This window comes from Nerophis ophidion, unplaced genomic scaffold (assembly GCF_033978795.1).
Source record: "Nerophis ophidion isolate RoL-2023_Sa unplaced genomic scaffold, RoL_Noph_v1.0 HiC_scaffold_62, whole genome shotgun sequence".
Taxonomy (NCBI): domain Eukaryota; kingdom Metazoa; phylum Chordata; class Actinopteri; order Syngnathiformes; family Syngnathidae; genus Nerophis; species Nerophis ophidion.
This window is the reverse complement of record NW_026906984.1, coordinates 469,247-487,965: the sequence shown is the minus strand read 5'-3', so window position 1 is coordinate 487,965 and position 18,719 is coordinate 469,247. Positions and strand designations below refer to the sequence as shown.

At 41.0% G+C, this 18,719-nt stretch overlaps 1 protein-coding gene and 1 long non-coding RNA gene across 3 annotated transcripts in view; one reads left to right on the top strand and one right to left on the bottom strand.

Annotated features, from left to right (window-relative positions):
- The window catches only part of LOC133547102 (gastrula zinc finger protein XlCGF57.1-like), a 42,020-nt gene continuing 23,301 nt past the window's right edge, over positions 1–18,719 (top strand). The window contains exons 1-2 of one of the 2 annotated variants that reach the window (XM_061892929.1): positions 1–440; positions 5,371–7,944. In XM_061892929.1, the coding sequence (XP_061748913.1) occupies positions 317–440; positions 5,371–7,028 (1,782 nt within the window). In that variant the 5' untranslated portion in view covers positions 1–316 and the 3' untranslated portion in view covers positions 7,029–7,944. Of the gene's footprint in view, positions 441–5,370; positions 7,945–18,719 lie in introns of those variants that run through there. The other variant, XM_061892930.1, reaches the window with a different exon arrangement.
- LOC133547108 (uncharacterized) lies at positions 14,443–17,168 on the bottom strand. Its single transcript, XR_009805344.1, has 5 exons — positions 16,995–17,168; positions 16,774–16,826; positions 16,380–16,538; positions 15,513–16,094; positions 14,443–14,546 (listed from the first exon to the last, which is right to left on the bottom strand). It is a non-coding gene; the product is annotated as an uncharacterized LOC133547108 (long non-coding RNA).

Below are 18,719 nucleotides of genomic sequence, written 5' to 3'. Positions count from 1 at the left end.
CAGCTTCCGGGGTAAACGGAAAACAGCAGAACAGGAGGAAGGAGTGTGCAGGACGCTAATAAATCAGTCTTATTGTTTGTTATCCAGTTTATAATATTTACGGCGTATAAAATACATATTTGATTCTTTATTTAAGGATAAAGTGGTCTCAATGCGCTAGAAGCACTGTGCCGCTTCTCGTGCTATCTTTGCTTGTTAGTTAGCTTAGCTGGCTAGTTAGCTTAGCTTGTTAGCTGCTAACAGAAGACACAGAAGTTATCAACACATCGCTAAGTAGAGATCAAGTGTGAGAGTAAAGTGTTGTGATTGTGTGAAAATGTGCGAAAGAAGGATAGCAAAGTATGAGGAGGAACTTTGTCCAACAAAAGAGGAGAAGGAGCGACAACATCAACTACTGGACGCTGTTTTCAAGAAACATCAAGTTGTGTTACACAGAACAGGTTTGTTGACTTCTTACTCTCACATCTTTACCAACTTCATATTTCATTATTAACACTATGCTTAATATATTGTGTATAAGAAGTTGTGTTGTCTTGTGAGGATGATGCATTCCGTCTGCTACTTGCAACGTGGTCTTGCAACCACGTGGTTGTCTGTGTTCTGTGGAATGTAACTACTAAAGATGAGTTACACATCCCAGTCCATTTGTACTACAAACTGTCAGTGGTGGAACAAGTCAGAGATGTGCTGTGGAGGAGCCTCATGACATGGCCCCTAAACCCAAATAATAAAGGTAGCTCTACCATCATTTTATAACACACAATCATCTCTGGGTTTACTACAAACAATCTCTAACCAGGTTTTAAAAAGTTTGTCAGCCATTTTTGCTAAAATTAGCATTTCCTGATATTTACTTATTTTCTCACTTTCACCACAGCATCAGCCCGTTCGCAGGATGTAGAACAATTATCAAAGGTCAAGACAAGTGTTGCCTTAAAGGAGGGTTCATATTTTAGGGCACCAAGGCAAATGCTATTTTATTTCCAGTTTGTTAATTGAATGCAGAATCGCTCACATTTATTTGTGCATTAAATCTTTAGACCATTTTGACCCGTACTTTGGGTCAAAGCATAATAATTGTGTAAATGCATCAATAAGTTCATTATACTTGTTTAAGTTGCTTTTTTTTTTTAAACCTTTATTTTGTTAACACAGTCAAACCTATTATTGTGAAGGGGGAAGTGTGTTGCTGTTCTCAGAACGATGTGTGGAGGTGAAAGTTGCAACTATTGTCCTGTTTGTACATTATTCCAACATTGATGATGTCGTTCACAACAACACAAGCAGATGAGATGTGTTGTGGGTGTATGGATTTTCCTTGCCATCTGTAGCTTTGTAGTTTAGTCGCTATTTTGAATGACAGCGTGTTTAAAGGATGAATGAGTGATCCAGAACACATTTTTCATCCATCTGTCTTCTTCCGCTTAGCCGAGGTCTGGTCTTGGGGGCAGCAGCCTAAGCAGGGAAGCCCAGACTTCCCTCTTCCCAGCCACTTCATCCAACTCCTCCCGGGGGATCCCGAGGCGTTCCCGGGCCAGCCGGGAGACATAGTCTTCCCAACGTGTCCTGGGTCTTCTCCGTGACATCCTACCGGTCGGACGTGCCCTAAACACCTCCCGAGGGAGGCGTTCGGGTGGCATCCTGACCAGATGCCCCAACCACCTCATCTGGCTCCTCTCCATGTGGAGGAGCAGCGGCTTTACTTTGAGTTCCTCCTGGATGACAGAGGTTCTCACCCTTTCTCTAAGGGAGAGCCCCGCCACTCGGTGGAAGAAACTAATTTGGGCCGCTTGTACCCGAGATCTTGTCCTTTCGGTCATAACCCAAAGCTCATGACCATAAGTAAGGATGGACCTTTGAGCGACCGATAAAGAGAGCTTTGCCTTCCGGCTCAGCTCCTTCTTCATCACAACTGATCGATACAGCGTCTGCATTACTGAAGACGCCGCACCGATCCGCCTGTCGATCTCACGATCCACTCTTCCGTCACTCGTGGACAAGACCCCTAGGTACTTGAACTCCTCCACTTGGGGAAAGATCTCCTCCCCAACCCCGAGATGGCGCTCCACCCTTTTCCGGACGAGAACCATGGACTTGGAGGTGCTGACTCTCATTCCGGTCGCTTCACACTCTGCTGCAAACCGATCCAGTGAGAGCTGAAGATCTTGGCCAGATGAAGCCATCAGGACCACATCATCTGCAAAAAGCAGAGACCTAATCCTGCTGCCACCAAACCAGATCCCCTCAACGCCCTGACTGCGCCTACAAATTCTATCCATAAAACAGAATCGGTAACAAAGGGCAGTCTTGGCGGAGTCCAACCCTCACTAGAAACGGGTCCGACTTACTGCCGGCAATGCGGACCAAGCTCTGACACTGATCATACAGGGAGCGGACCGCCACAATCAGACAGTCCGATACCCCATACTCTCTGAGCACTCCCCACAGGACTTCCCGAGGGACACGGTCGAATGCCTTCTCCAAGCCCACAAAACACACGTAGACTGGTTGGGCAAACTCCCATGTACCCACAAGGACCCTGCCCAGAGTATAGAGCTGGTCCACAGTTCCACGACCAGGACGAAAACCACACTGTTCCTCCTGAATCCGAGGTTCGACTATCTGGCTTAGGCTCCTCTCCAGTACACCTGAATAGACTTTACCGGCAAGGCATTATTTTCCCGAACAAATGTTGCTTCTTCTAAGAATGAAAACATTGCGCTTACATTGATGTCAATTTCCCTGATATTGTGCAATGAAAAGCAGATTTTGTTATATTAGCCAATTCTGTGACACCGGAAGTCATTGTTGAAATAATCCATCCATCCATTTCCTACCGCTTATTCCCTTTTGGGGTCGCGAGGGGCGCTGGCGCCTATCTCAGCTACAATCGGGCGGAAGGCGGCATACACCCTGGAAAGTCGTTACATCATCGCAGATTGTTGAAATAATATGCCTTTTTTTGTTGAGTTAAGTGATTATTGATTGGATTATTACTTTGGGAAGGTCAGAGAAGAAGAGTTGTAAGAATTTTCTCATAAGTCACCTGCTAATGTTAGCCAAGTTAGCTGCTCATGTGTGTTGGAGTGGAGACGGCTGAGGGGAGTCGTGTATGAAACAAGCTCAGCTTCCTCATGAACATGACGTGATGATGTCACATAAGGACTACACTCACAAAAGAATGGCAACGTTTGGGCCCCCAGACCCGCTTTATTTGTGCCGTATCAAGGCAGCACTTTTTTACGCTTTCAGACCAAACGAACAAAAGAAGACCTTTTGTATGCAGTTTGAGAGCCGCAGCCGGAGAAAATAAACACAACAGTGTATCCATGACTGCAAAGTTCATTGAGCGTTTGTTTGATTGACTGACTAATGTTTTAATACCTCTGGACATTGACTTGAAATATTTATATCCATCACACAAACATGCTTGTGGGGGAGTTTTCTGTGTCTACGTACCTTCCACACATGCGTACACCCACCTGAGTGACACTTTTCCATGTTGCACCATCCCCACATTTTTCAACCTATTCAAACCATTCCAACATCAACACATTCCACTCATCCTGGACCTTCAAACTCACACTTTCCCAAGTTCCAAACCAAATTCCGGTTTTCCTGGAAATTCAAACTCTTCAACATTTAAACCATTCCAACATTCAAACTATTCTTACATTCACACTACATTCTGTCAGCATTTCAGTTCAATTTCAGCATTGGAGGATTCACACACAATTCCTTGAACAATTGCCTCATCTACTTATTATTATTATTATTAAATGTAGCTTACCATATTGCTGAAAATTTTAACTTCCCCTAGGGGATTAAATAAAGTACCGTATTTCCTTGAATTTCCATCGGGGTGATAATTAATTTAAAACCTCTTCTCACACCGTCGTTTACAGAAGGCATGCGGTGAAACTAGTCCTGCGCTTAAAAATTTGAGTGTGATGTAAGGATGCCATCATGAAAATCACATTTAATAAAAAAAAAACGTTATTATGGTCTTACCTTTACTTATAAATGAAGTCCATGCACAGCTCCTTCTGATCAAAAGCATCGATAACTTGTTTATAGAAGTCTTCCTTTCTTCAGTTTTAAAAGTTTCTCTGTCTCGATGGAGATTTTCCTTTATTACCTCCTGCTTCGATTGAAAGTCCAGTTTAGAAAACTGTTTTATTTTAGATATGTAATCCTCCATGTTAAAAGTGCAAGCGAGAGGAAAAAATAAACACACGCTGCTCACTCTTGCTGCTTGTTGTCACTTCTTCTGCAGCCGAGTAGTCGCAAGAAGGATCAGTAGTGCCCTCTACCACCAGGAGGCGAGAGTCATTTAATGACTCATATTTGACACACGCAGCTACGGTATATTAATAAAACATAGCTGCTTACTGTTCTTTTTAGCATCTTCAATAGCTTGGACCTTAAATCCTACTGAATAGCTCTTAATCGTCTTCCCTTTATGCGATTTCAAATTATTGAAATCAGTCTCCTCCATTTTGAAAATGATGACAGGTGAAGTGTCACTCGTGACGTGACGAGTTTGACCCGGCGGAAATTCTAGGCATATGCTAATTATTTGGCGAAGCGAGTTTGACTCGGCGTTAATCCTGAGCCGGCGGTAATGATAAGCACGCGCTAAATAGTTTGCGAAACAAGTTTGACCCGGCAATAATTCTAGGCAGGCGCATACTATATACCCGTGAACTGATTTTGATTGAATGTGTGGACTGCAAGAATGATGCCTTCTCAGTTCTCACTCTTAACACAATTTGAGTGTCTAGAAATGCAGTAAATTAATATAATCCATTATTAATAATGTAAACAAGTTATCTTTTGAAGGTGTAGTCAGTAATCTGATTACTTCTTCCCAGTTTAACTGTGGTGACACTATCTAAATGAAAGTAAAACAGATGTCATCTTTCTTGGCCAACATGTTGACTGTGCTCATGCTTCTTTTATGACAGACATGTCTCTAAAGATGAATGTGAAACTCACAGTAAATATTGTTCACCAGCAGGGGGAGCTCATCACTAGTACTACTGTGTGGAAGCTGGCATGTGGTACATTATTTTCTGTGTGTGTATGACTTATTCAGAGGGAGAACAGCACACTTTCACGTATGGCATCTACCATTAAGGATTGCAGGAATGACTTTTAGGATGTTTTTATATGAATAAGGTGGATTGAACGTTGGCCTGGGAAGGCTTTCCCCTGAAGGTCTTTTTATGTGTCAGCTGGAAGTACCCTGACTGCTGTGAGGGGAAACTGATGAGATTGTGAGATCATATGTTGGTGCAGGACAATGTCTCATGTGACTGAGCAAAGCTGGACTTTTCTGAAGAATGTTTGTTTTCTCCTGTCCCGCAGACATCGATGAAGAACATCTTCCTCATGAGCAGGAGGATGAACCACAGTACCCCCACATACACGAGGAAGAAAAGGTACCACATTCCCAACACATCAAAGAAGGAGGAGAGGAGTCAAAGCCCACCCACATTAAAGAGGAAGACGAGACGCCACACACCCATAATGTTAAACTGACCTTTCACATTGAAGGGCTAGCGGAGGACCCACTCATCTTACACATCAAAAAGGAAGAGGAGGACCTACTGACCCCTTACTTTAAGGGGCAAAAGAACCAGCTGACCCCTCACATTAAAAGGAAAGAGGAAGAAGAGGACCAAGAGCCGCCACACATTAAAGAGGAAGAGGAGGAAGAGGGCATCAGTCAGCCTAAATGGTTGGAGGAGTTCCCAGTGACTGGTGTCCCTGTGAAGAGTGAAGATGATGAGGTGAAAGGTGAAAGTGAGGAGAGGGGAGGGGGGGAGCCTCCAAGCAGCAGCTCAACACAACACATGACAACAGAAGCTGATGGAGACCACTGTGGAGGATCACAAGCAGACAAGCTCTTAGCTCCACTATCAGATAGTGAGGACACAACGTCACACTCTCCTGACACTGATGATGAAGACTCTAAAGATGATAAGACATGTCACACTGACAACATTCACTTCACATCTTCTCACTATCACAAAACCTTTAAATACTATAGTCTTCTGAAAAGACACATGAGAACACACACTGGAGAAAAACCTTTTTCTTGTTCACTCTGTGGTAAAGGTTTTACACAAAGTATCCATTTGAAAAGACACATGAGAACACACACTGGGGAAAAAACTTTTTCTTGTTCACTCTGTAGTAAAGGTTTTACACAAAGTATCCATTTGAAAAGACACATGAGAACACACACTGGGGAAAAAACTTTTTCTTGTTCACTCTGTAGTAAAGGTTTTACACAAAGTATCCATTTGAAAATACACATGAGAACACACACTGGTGAAAAACATTTTTCCTGTTTAATCTGTGGTAAAGGTTTTACAGAAAGTCAGAGTTTGAAAGTACACATGAGAAGACACACTGGTGAAAAACCTTTTGTCTGTTCAATCTGTGGTAAAGGTTTTACTAGCAGTCAATGTTTGAAAAGACACACAAGAACACACACTGGTGAAAAACCTTTTCCCTGTTCAATTTGTGGTAAAAGTTTTAGAGAAAGTCGCAATTTGAAAGTACACACGAGAACACACGCTGGTGAAAAACCTTTTCCCTGTTCAATTTGTGGTAAAAGTTTTATAGAAAGTCAGAATTTGAAAAGACACATGAGAAGACACACTGGTGAAAAACCTTTTTCCTGTTCAACCTGTGGTAAAGGTTTTACACAAAGTCACGATTTGAAAGTACACATGAGAACACACACTGGTGAAAAACCTGTTTCTTGTTCAACCTGTGGTAAAGGTTTTACTGCAAGTCAGAATATGAAAAGACACATGAGAACACACACTGGTGAAAAATCACATTCCTGTTCAATCTGCAACAGAAGCTTTGGTGACCGATCAACCCTTGTAAGACACATGAGAAGACACCCAGGAGAGAAAGTGTTGAGTTGCAGTGTGTGTGGTGAAAGATTGTCTTCTAAGTACCAGTGTAAGAAACACAAGTGTGCTGGTGAGAACAGCAGCAGCAAATGAAACTGCAGGATTTGAAATAAACTGTCCAGACTTTCATTTTGACTTTCTAACAACATCAGCACATATAACATGTGTGACATTGTTGTTTGTCTAACAATCTGTTTAATATGATTCTACATTTATAGATTAGATATTTTATATTAGTGCTTTTTTCAGTCGAGCACATACATTAATATGCAATATTGTGTACTTTTATTAAAAAATGGACAGAACAATTTAAGTAAAAAGGTGGGAGTAAACAGTACGGGAAATATTTTACATGCAATAAACATTTTATGTGTGTGTGTGTATATATCTATATATGTATTCTGTATAGTCAACATATAATTTTAGACTTATTCATATGAAATATGAAATTATTACATATTTGTATTTCTAATTGTTAATAATCCCATAGATTATCACCTTTATATGATATACATATGTACTGGTTCACATCTGAAACATCTTCTGGACCACTTCAGGAAGCATATTATTATTTACTTTATACATCATTTAAACAATACAATTTTAAAATGTGTGACTTTTTGAATCATCTGTTGGGTCTCTTTAATCTATTTTATTCATTATATTTTTTACTCTGTATTATGATGATTGTGTTGTGATTGTTATATATGTATGTCCCCAGACCTTTATGCAATATAAAAGTGAGAGAAAATGGCAGATTTATTCGTGGAAGGATGGCTAAGTTTTTACATTTGTGGATACATCAAATAAATCAAGTATTGTGTTTTAAATATTTTTTAGGTTTTTTGTTTTATTTTAACATCCCCAAAACAACATCAATATCAGTCAAAGTTTGGAGTGTCAGGCAAAAGCCAATATTGTACATCATCCCACTTTGCATACATTCATAAAATAAACTGTTTATTTTGTTTCCCTATCACAAAAATGAACAAGTGTTGTCTTCAATTGCAAAAGAACATCGTAAAAATAATTTCAAGTGGTTAATTCCGTTTTGTTTTTTTTCTTAAATTAACTCCTTTGCCTTAGGAAGCATGCAAACTTTCAAGTTATGAGTATTTTTTGTTCCAGGGAAAATAATAATAAGAAGAAATAGAAAATAATTAAAAATGACGCAGTAACTAAAATATTTGGAATGAAAGCCTTTTTAAATTTTGTAATATTTTTTATTTGCAGGTTGTGCTTAATGAAATCTTGAAATATTAAGATATTTTGTATCACTCAATAAGTGCATCAGTGACCAAATGCCTTTTTCAAACCATTGCTGTACAAAGATGGATTTGTTTCTCATTTTAATATAAGAACAATTCCATAGTGGAGTATTGTGTGTGATGAAGTTGTGTTTGTAAATTAGTTTCCAGTACAACAACACTTGCTGGTAGGGATGGGTACTGTTCACTTCTAATTCCATGTTTTATGTGTTATATATGTCAATATATTGTGTGTTTGTATTTTGCCAACATGGTAGAATCACATGATAGGCAGGTTGTATCATGTTTTTCTGTCACCTGTCATGGCACACACACTGTCTGCTGTGGGAACACCAAGAGGCTCCATTGTGAGCCAAGCAGGACACGCCCCCATGCTCGTTGCGCAGACACAGCAGGTGGCAATCTACCAACGACACACCTGGGACTAATGAGAGGCGACAGAATAAAGAGCTTCGTCGCTGACTGCTTCTCGTGGGAACGTAGTCCTGGTTACAGTAAGTTCTCGCGTCTCTGGCTCCCCTCTTGTGCTTTCTCTCTTGTCTGTTGTTGCCTTCCTTGTGCCTGGCCCTGATTTTGTCCTTTTGTCTTCTCCTGTTCCCACAGCCTTCGTGCCTCAGTCGTCGCCTTGCACTTCTACCCGGATTCTGATTGCCTCCCTTGATTCTCGACCCCACACCCGGATTTGGACCTCGGACGCTTCTCTCCTGCCCCACGGACCTTGCTTGGATCACGAACTCTTTGGGATCTTCCTCTCTGGACTTGGACGCTGCCACAACCAACACACACCTTCAACAAACCCACGGTAATTCACATTGTGTTAAAGGGGAACATTATCACAATTTCAAAAGGGTTAAAAACAATAAAAATCAGTTCTCAGTGGCTTGTTTTTTTCAAAATTTTACCGGTCCCGGAATATCCCTAAAAAAAGCTTCAAAGTGCCTTTTTTTCGCTCCTTGCCTTGACACTGTTCATTTTCCTGTGACGTCATACAGTGCTGCCAATACAAACAAACCATGACGAATATCACAGCAAGATATAGCGACATTAGCTTGGATTCAGACTCTGATTTCAGCGGCTTACGCGATTCAACAGATTACGCATGTATTGAAACAGATGGTTGGAGTATAAAAGTATTGAGATAAAAACTGAAGCTATTGAGCGAATAGCTATTGACGCTACTCATAACCATAGCATGGCCGAATAGCTGCTTTAGCATTGCCGGTAAAATGTGCGGACCAAACTATCAGGACTTTCCCATCTTGTGACACTGGAGCAACTTAAATCCGTCGATTGGTAAGTGTTTTTTTCGCATTAAATGTGGGTGGAAGGAAACGTAATATTGTTGCAAATGCATCTGCAGATTATCCATACATCTCTGTGCCATGTCTGCTTTAGCACCGCCGGTAAATAGCATGTTAGCATCGATTAGCATAGCATGTTAGCATCGATTAGCTGGCAGTCACGCTGCGACCAAATATGTCTGATTAGCACATAAGTAAACAACATCAACAAAACTTACCTTTTGTGATTTCGTTGACTTTATCTTTGCAAATGCATCTGCAGGTTATCCATACATCTCTGTGCCGTGTCTGCCTTAGCATCGCCGGTAAAATGTGCAGACACTCCGGCACATTCAATGGGGGTCTGGCAGCAGATTTCTTGCCACTTTCGCATCTTCCGGCCAGTGGTGCAACTTGAATCCCTCCCTGTTAGTGTTGTTACACATCGACGAGGCATGATGTCTCCAAGGTTCCAAAAAATTGGCGAAAAAACGGAAAATAACAGAGCTGAGACCGAATGTTTGCAGTGTGTTGAAAATTAAAATGGCGGCTTTATTACCTCGGCGATGTTAAGTTCTGACGTCATCACCACAGAGCGATAAACAAAGGCGTTTAATTGGCCAAAATTCACCCATTTAGAGTTCGGAAACCGGTTCAAAAAATGTATGGTCTTTTTTTTTCTGCACCATCAAGGTATATATTGACACTTACATAAGTCTGGTGATAATGTTCCCCTTTAATTTCCACACATAGTCTAACATCCACACACATAGTTGCATACACACTCCACGTATTCATTAAAGACTCAATAAACCCGTTGAGCTATACCTCCTGTTGTTGTGCGGTCTCCTTCCCCCTTGTCGATACATAACATCACCTTGAGGAAATGGCATAAAGAGGAAGATGACAATATAATGTCACTTGGACAATGATGTACAGAACAGAGGAGATTTAGTTCATTTTTATTTTTGCTTTTAGGTGAATATTTTTTTTTTTATTATTTCACAAAACTTCTCCATTACCCAGCTCTGGATTTCTGGTAGCTGCTTAAAAAGAGATGGAAGTGGATATATGGAGGGGATGTATGAGGAAGGTATGGACGTGGATAGGAACAGAGGGGAGAGAGGAAAGAAGCGGAGAGGAGGTCATGAAGGAAAGTAGCGCACTAAAAGAGTAGAAAGGTGGAAAAAGATGATGGTGGATAATTGCAAGATTATATATACATTGAAGTCAGATGAAGACATGAAGGATATTAGTTTGATGACACTGGTTAAGGGTTGAAAGAAGGACATTGGAGAGGTGGAGATGGCCACGTGTTACGATTCATTTGTTGTTTGCTTTTGTGTATTTTCTTATTATGTTTGGACTCCGCCGATCCCATTGTTTGAGCACTTCCTTGTTTGTTTTTGTCACCATGGCTACTTCATTCGCTCCACCTGCTCTTACTTTCGGACGCACACCTGCTTTTGATTGTTGTGTTAGTATTTAAGTCCGCCTGCTACCTGAGTTCATTCTGGACGTTTTGCTTGCTCAATGCAACAGTTAGGTTGTTTCCTCGCTAAGTTTTAGCTTAGCCTCTGCGCGCTCGGCTCGCGCTGCTTTGGACTTTGAACTCAACCCTTGCTAAGATTAGCATTTTACTTCCCGTGCTTTGGCGCACCTTTATTTTACCCTTTTGTCGTGTGTTATTTTGGATTTCTATATTAGAACCAGTTCCTACCTTCATCCTGCTTGCTCCGGGTCCTTTGGCATCAAGAGGTGGCCCTCCTCCCACATCCACCATGCGACCACACCGTAACAGAGGGTGTGTGAAGTGTAAATAGTGACAGGTTGTAGAACATGTTTAAATGCAATGTGAATACTAAACACCTGAAAAGCTCTAGAAAGGCCAGTGCAGTCTCTAAACGTTTTGACTCGAGGGCCACAATTGGATAATATGTATGTATATATATATATATATATATATATATATATATATATAATATTCCACAGAACTCAGCAAGTACATTTGGAACTTCAAAGACAATAATGTTGAATATTCAATAACATGGCAAACTCTTGCATCCAGCACACCTTACAACAGTGGTAATAAAAGATGCAACCTATGCTTAAAAGAGACACTGTTTATTATATATCACCCAGACCCGTCATCACTCAACAAGCACAGTGAAATCATTTCAGCATGCCGCCACAGACGGAAACACCTCCTAGGTAACACATGAGCCAATCACCACACCCTACGCCTGCCTGTACCCACCCACTCTGTGCCCTATATAAACCATTGTATGTGAATGCTTCCATTAAAATCTCCTGATGATTGAGGGAACCCCTCATGAAACAGTTCTGTAGAGATGAAGTAGTCTTGTGATTTTTCCCACACCTACATATTGCGCTCTACCACGGTATCGAGCACTATTCTCTGGATAATCCAATCAATATATATATATATATATGTATATGTCCCCACCTTCTACCATTCTAGTCACATCCGTTGTGTCCTTAAGCAAGACACTTCACCCTTGCTCCTGATGGATCCTGGTTAGCGCCTTGAATGGCAGCTCCTGCCATCAGTGTGTGAATGTGTGTGTGAATGGAGAAATACTATCAAAGCGCTTTGGGCTCCTTAAAAAGAGGTAGAAAAGTGCTATACAAGTACAAACATTTACCATTTATATATATATATATATATATATATATATATATATATATATATATATATATAAATCCCATACATGTGTATATTCATGTATATATACACATATATTGATATACTATACATAATATTAACGGGACGGTGTGGCGTTTCCAGTGAGGGTTGGACTTTGTCACCCATTCTGTTCAAAACTTTCATGGACATAATTTCTAGGCGCAGTCAAGGTGTTGAGGGGATCTGGTTTGGTGGCTGCAGTATTAGGTCTCTGTTTTTTGCAGATGATGTGGTCCCGATGGCTTCATCTGGCCAGGATCTTCAGCTCTCACTGGATCGGTTCACAGCCGAGTGTGAAGCGACTGGGATGGGAATCAGCACCTCCAAATCCGAGTCCATTGTTATCATTCGGAAGAGGGTGGAGTGCCATCTCCAGGTTGGGGAGGAGACCCTGCTCCCAAGTGGAGGAGTTCAAGTATCTCGGAGTCTTGTTCACGGTGTGGCGTCTTCAGTAATGCGGACGTGGTGAAGAAGGAGCTGAACCGGAAGGCAAAGCTCTCAATTTACTGGTCGATCTACGTTCCCATCCTCACCTATAGTCATGAGTTTTGGGTTAGGACCAAAAGGACAAGATCATGGGTAAAAGTGGTCGGAATGAGTTTCCTCCGCCGGGTGGTGGGTCTCTCCCTTAGAGATAGGGTGAGAAGCTCTGCCATCCGGGAGGAGCTCAAAGTAAAGCCGCTGCTCCTCCACATGGAGAGGAGCCAGATGAGGTGGTTCGGGCATCTGCTCAGGATGCCACCCGAAGGTCTCTCTATGGAGGTGTTTTGGGCACATCAAACCGGTACACTTTAAATAAAATAAAAAGTTGAGAAAACACACATTTTCAAGGTAACTTGATGCAACAAGATTTTTGCGTTTTACTATTGTTGACTTAACTAGTTGAGATAAGAGTTATGTCAACTCAGATCTTCTTGTTCACCAAATTATTATATTTACGTCGGACCAACAATAAAGTTCATTCTTCAATTCCATATATTATTACCTTCAACTAACTCATATATTCTTGTTGAACTTTGACTACTGTTCTTGACTTAACTAAGATTTCAAAGTTTAGATAAGAGTTTTACCAACTCGATCTTGTTCACCAAATTATTATATTCACGTCGGACCAACAATAAATTTCATGCTTCAATTCCATGTATTTTCACCTTCAAATAACTCGGAAATTCTTGTTACTTCAGTTAGTAAAATTCCTTTACAAGTCAAGTAACATTTATGTTGCGATAATTTTTTTTTTAAATGCTGAATGAATAAATAAAATAAAGAGCAGACATCAAAATATATCCAAAACCTTGTTTATTTCTCATTTAGAAACATGTTTAACATAAGGGTTCAATTGGGTGTGTCAGAGACCTTGACACTTTCCCAGCTATTTTCTTTAAAGTGAATAAACCAGCTAAGAAAGTTAAAAGCTAAGAAATAAATGCTTTTACAGCAGCCAGGCAATATAATTGTGTAATGATTTGATGATAGAATTATCTTCATAGATAGAGAAAATGTGTTTAGTAAATTAGAAGAGTTGACAAACTTGATCAGCTGACAGTGAATATACACCTCTTGTCAACTTCACTTAAATGTAAAGAAAAAGATATATCTACATTTAAGTGAGATTCACAAAATACCAATATGCTACATAACAAATGGCAGTACCGAGTTCTGGCGGGTTATGTGGCATAATGGCGTTTTGTGAATCTCACTCAATTTTAAATACATTTTGTAAAAAAAAAAATTTCAAAAAATGGTGTATCTCACTTAATTGTAAATACATTTTGAAAATAAATATAATTGTTTTCCGTGTGGCCTTGCATGTTTTAAATCACTGGCCGTAAAGTTTTATATGAGCACCAACCACAATGCACTAGAACAGGCAGAAAACATAGGTTGGCTTCCACATTAAGAGTCACAGCAAAAGCTTTGTTTTCAGAGACCTTGTCCGCTGAGAGCACTGAGAGCCCATCCATCCATCCATTTCCTACCGCTTATTCCCTTTTGGAGTCACGGGGGGCGCTGGCGCCTATCTCAGCTACAATCGGGCGCCAGGCAGGGTACACTCTGGACAAGTCGCCACCTCATCGCAGGGCCGCACTGAGAGCCAAGCTGGAAAAAGATAGACTGAATTGCTTCAAAGGTGTACGTCATCTCCTTTGGATAATCAATGTTGATGGCATACAGTAGGCCAAAGAGGTATGCAAAGGCGGGTACCGAGGTCTGGCAGGTCATGTAGCACCATGGAACCTTCCAACACAACAGCCCAGTCCCGTAAGTCGGGTGATACAGCAGGATCATCTTCTTCAAGGATTGTAAAGATGCCAACAGACACGCCTCTGAGCACTCTTTCTTCAGGGTCACTTTCCTGAGGGTAAGTAACACATGCATGATTGAGTGTTAGGTCCAACAAAAGGATGTCATTGTGTGGATCTTCTGGGAACGATTACAATTTTACAATGTTCAAAAAAATGGAAAAAACCCTTAAATTACTTTCAAATGAATTGAAGGTAGAACATTAACCATTAAAAAAAAAAAAAAATTGGGGCAGGAACTTTTCTTTATGGTTAAATGCTTTGGCTAAAGAATATGACATTTGGGCTTTCAAAAACAAATCTGGGCACAAAATGAAATCTACACAAAGTGTATTATGCATAAAATCTTTGTCATCAGCTATGAGATCCTACTCCATTCATCCATCCATTTTGTACCGCTTATTCCCTATGGAGTCGCGGGGGTTGCTGGTGCCTATCTCAGCTACAATCAGATCCTACTCAAAATGTTAAAATAGTAATAGTTTTTTAGCTTGTTGCTCCACTCTCTGGTTCAAGGCAAGGCAACAGAAATCATTCATTTTAACTGTTTGTGCATTTTGGAAGGAATAGGCGAAGATTGTTCATCGCAAGTAAGCTTAGCTCAAAAACTAGCAGTCAATTGTAAGTGTTAGTATGCCGCCGCCGACTGTGAGCCAGGGTGAATTTAGTTTATATTCAACAGACATTCATCAGCAATGTCGTTTTCTCTTCTGCAACTTAAAACTAACAGCATGTAGTCGGAATAGAGTTGTAAAGTTTATCTTCTGACTGTTGGCGAAGGCAGGCTACCAATAGACTACCAGTATTTGAGCTAATCTAACAAGCGATGAGGAAACATTGGCTGATTCTTCTTCAAAAATACATCCACAGTTAAAGGAATGGTTTCTATCGACGGATCTTAAACCAGAGAGCAGGGCAACAAGCTAGAATATGAAAATGTTGAACTATTCCATTGAAGCTACATTAGGCCAAATTACTTTAAATTTTCAAGTAGATGTCCTATTATTATTATTACTTACCAAATGCTGCAGGAAAAACGTATGTGACAAACTCCCAGCCGTCCTCGTGTGGGTTGCTGTGACATTGAACACACGACGCATCGTAGCAGGTTTGATTCCCATTTATTGGTTCAAACAACCTTTCTTCGGGCCAGTCGGGCGCACCCATTTCTAGTGCGCTGGCACCTCTTCCTGGTCGCTCTGCACCCTTTGGTGCTCGCCTGCTGCGTCTGTGGCGGGGACTCGTTGCGGACTGCTCTCTGTCGTCGGGCTCGTGGTCGGGCTGCCGTGGTTTCCTTTCCTTTCCTGTCTTCCCTCTCGCAATCGTGCCCCCTTCGCCTCTCTTAAAGTCTAGGAGCAGATGCGCAGATTGTGAGCAGATGTGTGTCCTACGCACCCGACTCCGATGGCCGTCCTCCTGCCGCTCCGCGTGCGTCACGCCGCATGCCCCGCCTCCTGGCCTTCATCTTGGTCCAGAACGCCTCTGTCCGCCCGCTGTCGGCCCGTCGGCTGCGTCTCTCCACACTTAGTTGTGTCGTCCCAGACAAAAACGGGGAGGCATCTCAGTGCTGTCATCTTTCGGTGAGACACAATGTCTGATGTCTATAGAGTATACAGTGGAAGACATAAGCATGTACATTAGTGAAGCGCCATAGTGGATTTATACAAATGGCAAAATCAAAAGTTGTTTTTAGTAATGACCAGTAGACCGCAAGTCTGACCAGTAGCATGCTCAAGAAAAGGGAAAAAAAACACTTCAAGCCTTCAGACTAAAGCATTTTGTACTTTTGCAAATTAAACATTGTTATAATTATCAAATAGCACAAACTAAGAACATATAGCAATGACTGATAAGATCCATTTTACTGACACATGTCCATCACTTACTTGTTCATCAAGCTTATCCAGGAAGTCTTCTATCTGCTGACCAATAGCTTCCTTTCTAGCCCGGTACAGTCTGAGCAGGCGAGGCACATAATTCTCAAGGCACTCATTGAAAGTCTTCAGGAGGTCTTTGCTGGTGATGCCATGACATTTTTCAGATATCTGAAAAACACAATCAGCGGAGCAATGGCATTTAACTTTAATCACAATGTGAGCTTTTGACTTGAAATTTCAGGGCTGATGGTATAGTGGGGTACTTTATGTTGGAGGAGCATGTAGTGGAGTGGGAGGGCAGGTATAGTGCAGCGTGTCAATAAATGTGTACACTCCTACACCTATTCCATACAGTGCAATGAACACATAAGTACCACAGTTAATAAATAAATGACAGCCATACCTCTTGATTGGAGCTTTCCAATTTGCAATATTTGCACTGCATTCAATCCTCCCCTGAAACACAAGAGACATGAAATGGAAATATTTAGTTTCACTAAAAGCATTTAGCTGCAGACAATAATCCATTTTTTCCCCACCACCTCTATGTTCAACAGATACTTCATACACTTTATATTACACATAAATAGTATAGGCTACACCACACAGACATGCTACACTTACCATACTCAGTATTATATCAGTTACTTTGTCTACATATTCATGGTAAGTACTCAAATACATGTTAACTTTACTCAACAGGTCCTACAGGTAAGTATTAGCAAGTAATATTAGCTATGGAAATACTGTGTTTAGTGTAGAGTCACCCCTTTGAACATAAGTGTGCCACGATCCGTGGTCCGGATCATGTTTTGTTTAGTTATGCTCGGTTAGTTTTGGACTTCTTTTAGTTCCTGGTTGCACTTCCATGTTTGTTCTGTCTCCATGGTTACCTCATTTGTTCCACCTGCACTGACCGTTTGACGCACACCTGTTTATGATTATTGTTTCTGTATTTAACCAGACTGAATAATTGTATTAACGTGTCTTAATACTCTCTTGTTCTCAGTTGATCTGCTTTTCCAGCAGGGCACAGACTTGTGGAAGTGAATTACAGTGAGCCGTTTGGGACGGGAGAACAAAAATAAATAGGCGGTCAATAGTAGAACAACCCGTTGGCTAAAAAAAAAAAATGGCCTTTACATGGTTGACTATCTTGAAAATATAGAGAAATAAAGGGCGGCGGTGTTAATTGTTACGCCTACGTTACGCTCATGTCTCTCTCTCGCCCACCATGAATTGATTAACGTGGACCCAGACTTAAACAAGTTGAAAAACTTATTGGGGTGTTACCATTTAGTGGTCAGTTGTACGGAATATGTACTGTACTGTGCAATCTGTGAATAAAAGTTTCAATCAATCAATCAAAACCGTGTGAATTCCTAGCCAACTAATCACGGCAGCACTAGTACCCACAACACATTTGAACGGGGGGGATATCCCCGGCCTACGGCTAGAGCAGAGGTGTCACACTCACTTTAGATCGGGGGTTACATGGAGAAAAATTGCCGGACTGGTAAAATCACAGCACGATAACTTAAAAATAAAGACAACTTCAGACTGTTTTTCATTGTTTGAAAATAGAACAAGTGTAAAAAGTTTTTTTTTACACTGACATGCTGTGGTTAATCATTTTGTTTGTTGTTATTTATATTTTCTGAATACATTATGTGATAATGTTCATCAGTCAACTCATTGGTGTCTTTCAAGATAAAACAAATTATATCAAAGTCAAATTACAGGATGTTATTCGTGTGGTTTGCTCATTTTCCTCGACTGATGTACTAACATCATGTGCTTTATTTTGTACATATGTTGCATCATCTACAAAGAATTGCTATTGCAACATCCAGTGGACACATTTAGAACAGCTGTTTCTTTCATTTAAAAATGTCAGGTACATTTTTATACTTTAACTCATCCTGCGGGCCGGATACAATTTGTTAGCGGGCCTTAAGCGGCCCTCGGGCCGGACGTTTGACACCCCTGGGCTAGAGCATTCTGGCGGGATAATAATTAGCTTAGCTCTTCCGTCAATACACACTGCTCATTCAGTATCCCAAAATATTTAGCCGGTTCATCATTCACACAGTTTATGTCCACAATGTCTTAAGCATACATAGCTACAAACACGGATTAGCCTGGTTTGGACCCACACAGAAAGTGATCAGCTTTACATGTAGCAGTCATTGCTAACGGCGACCGCCATCTTGGGCATTGAAGAGGCCACACACACACACGACAGACGCTTAACCACGGTCATGACTTAATGTCACTGGCAAAATAAAACTGGAATAAAAACATAAGTGATGTATATTACACAGGTGTCGATTATAAACAGGGTATCTG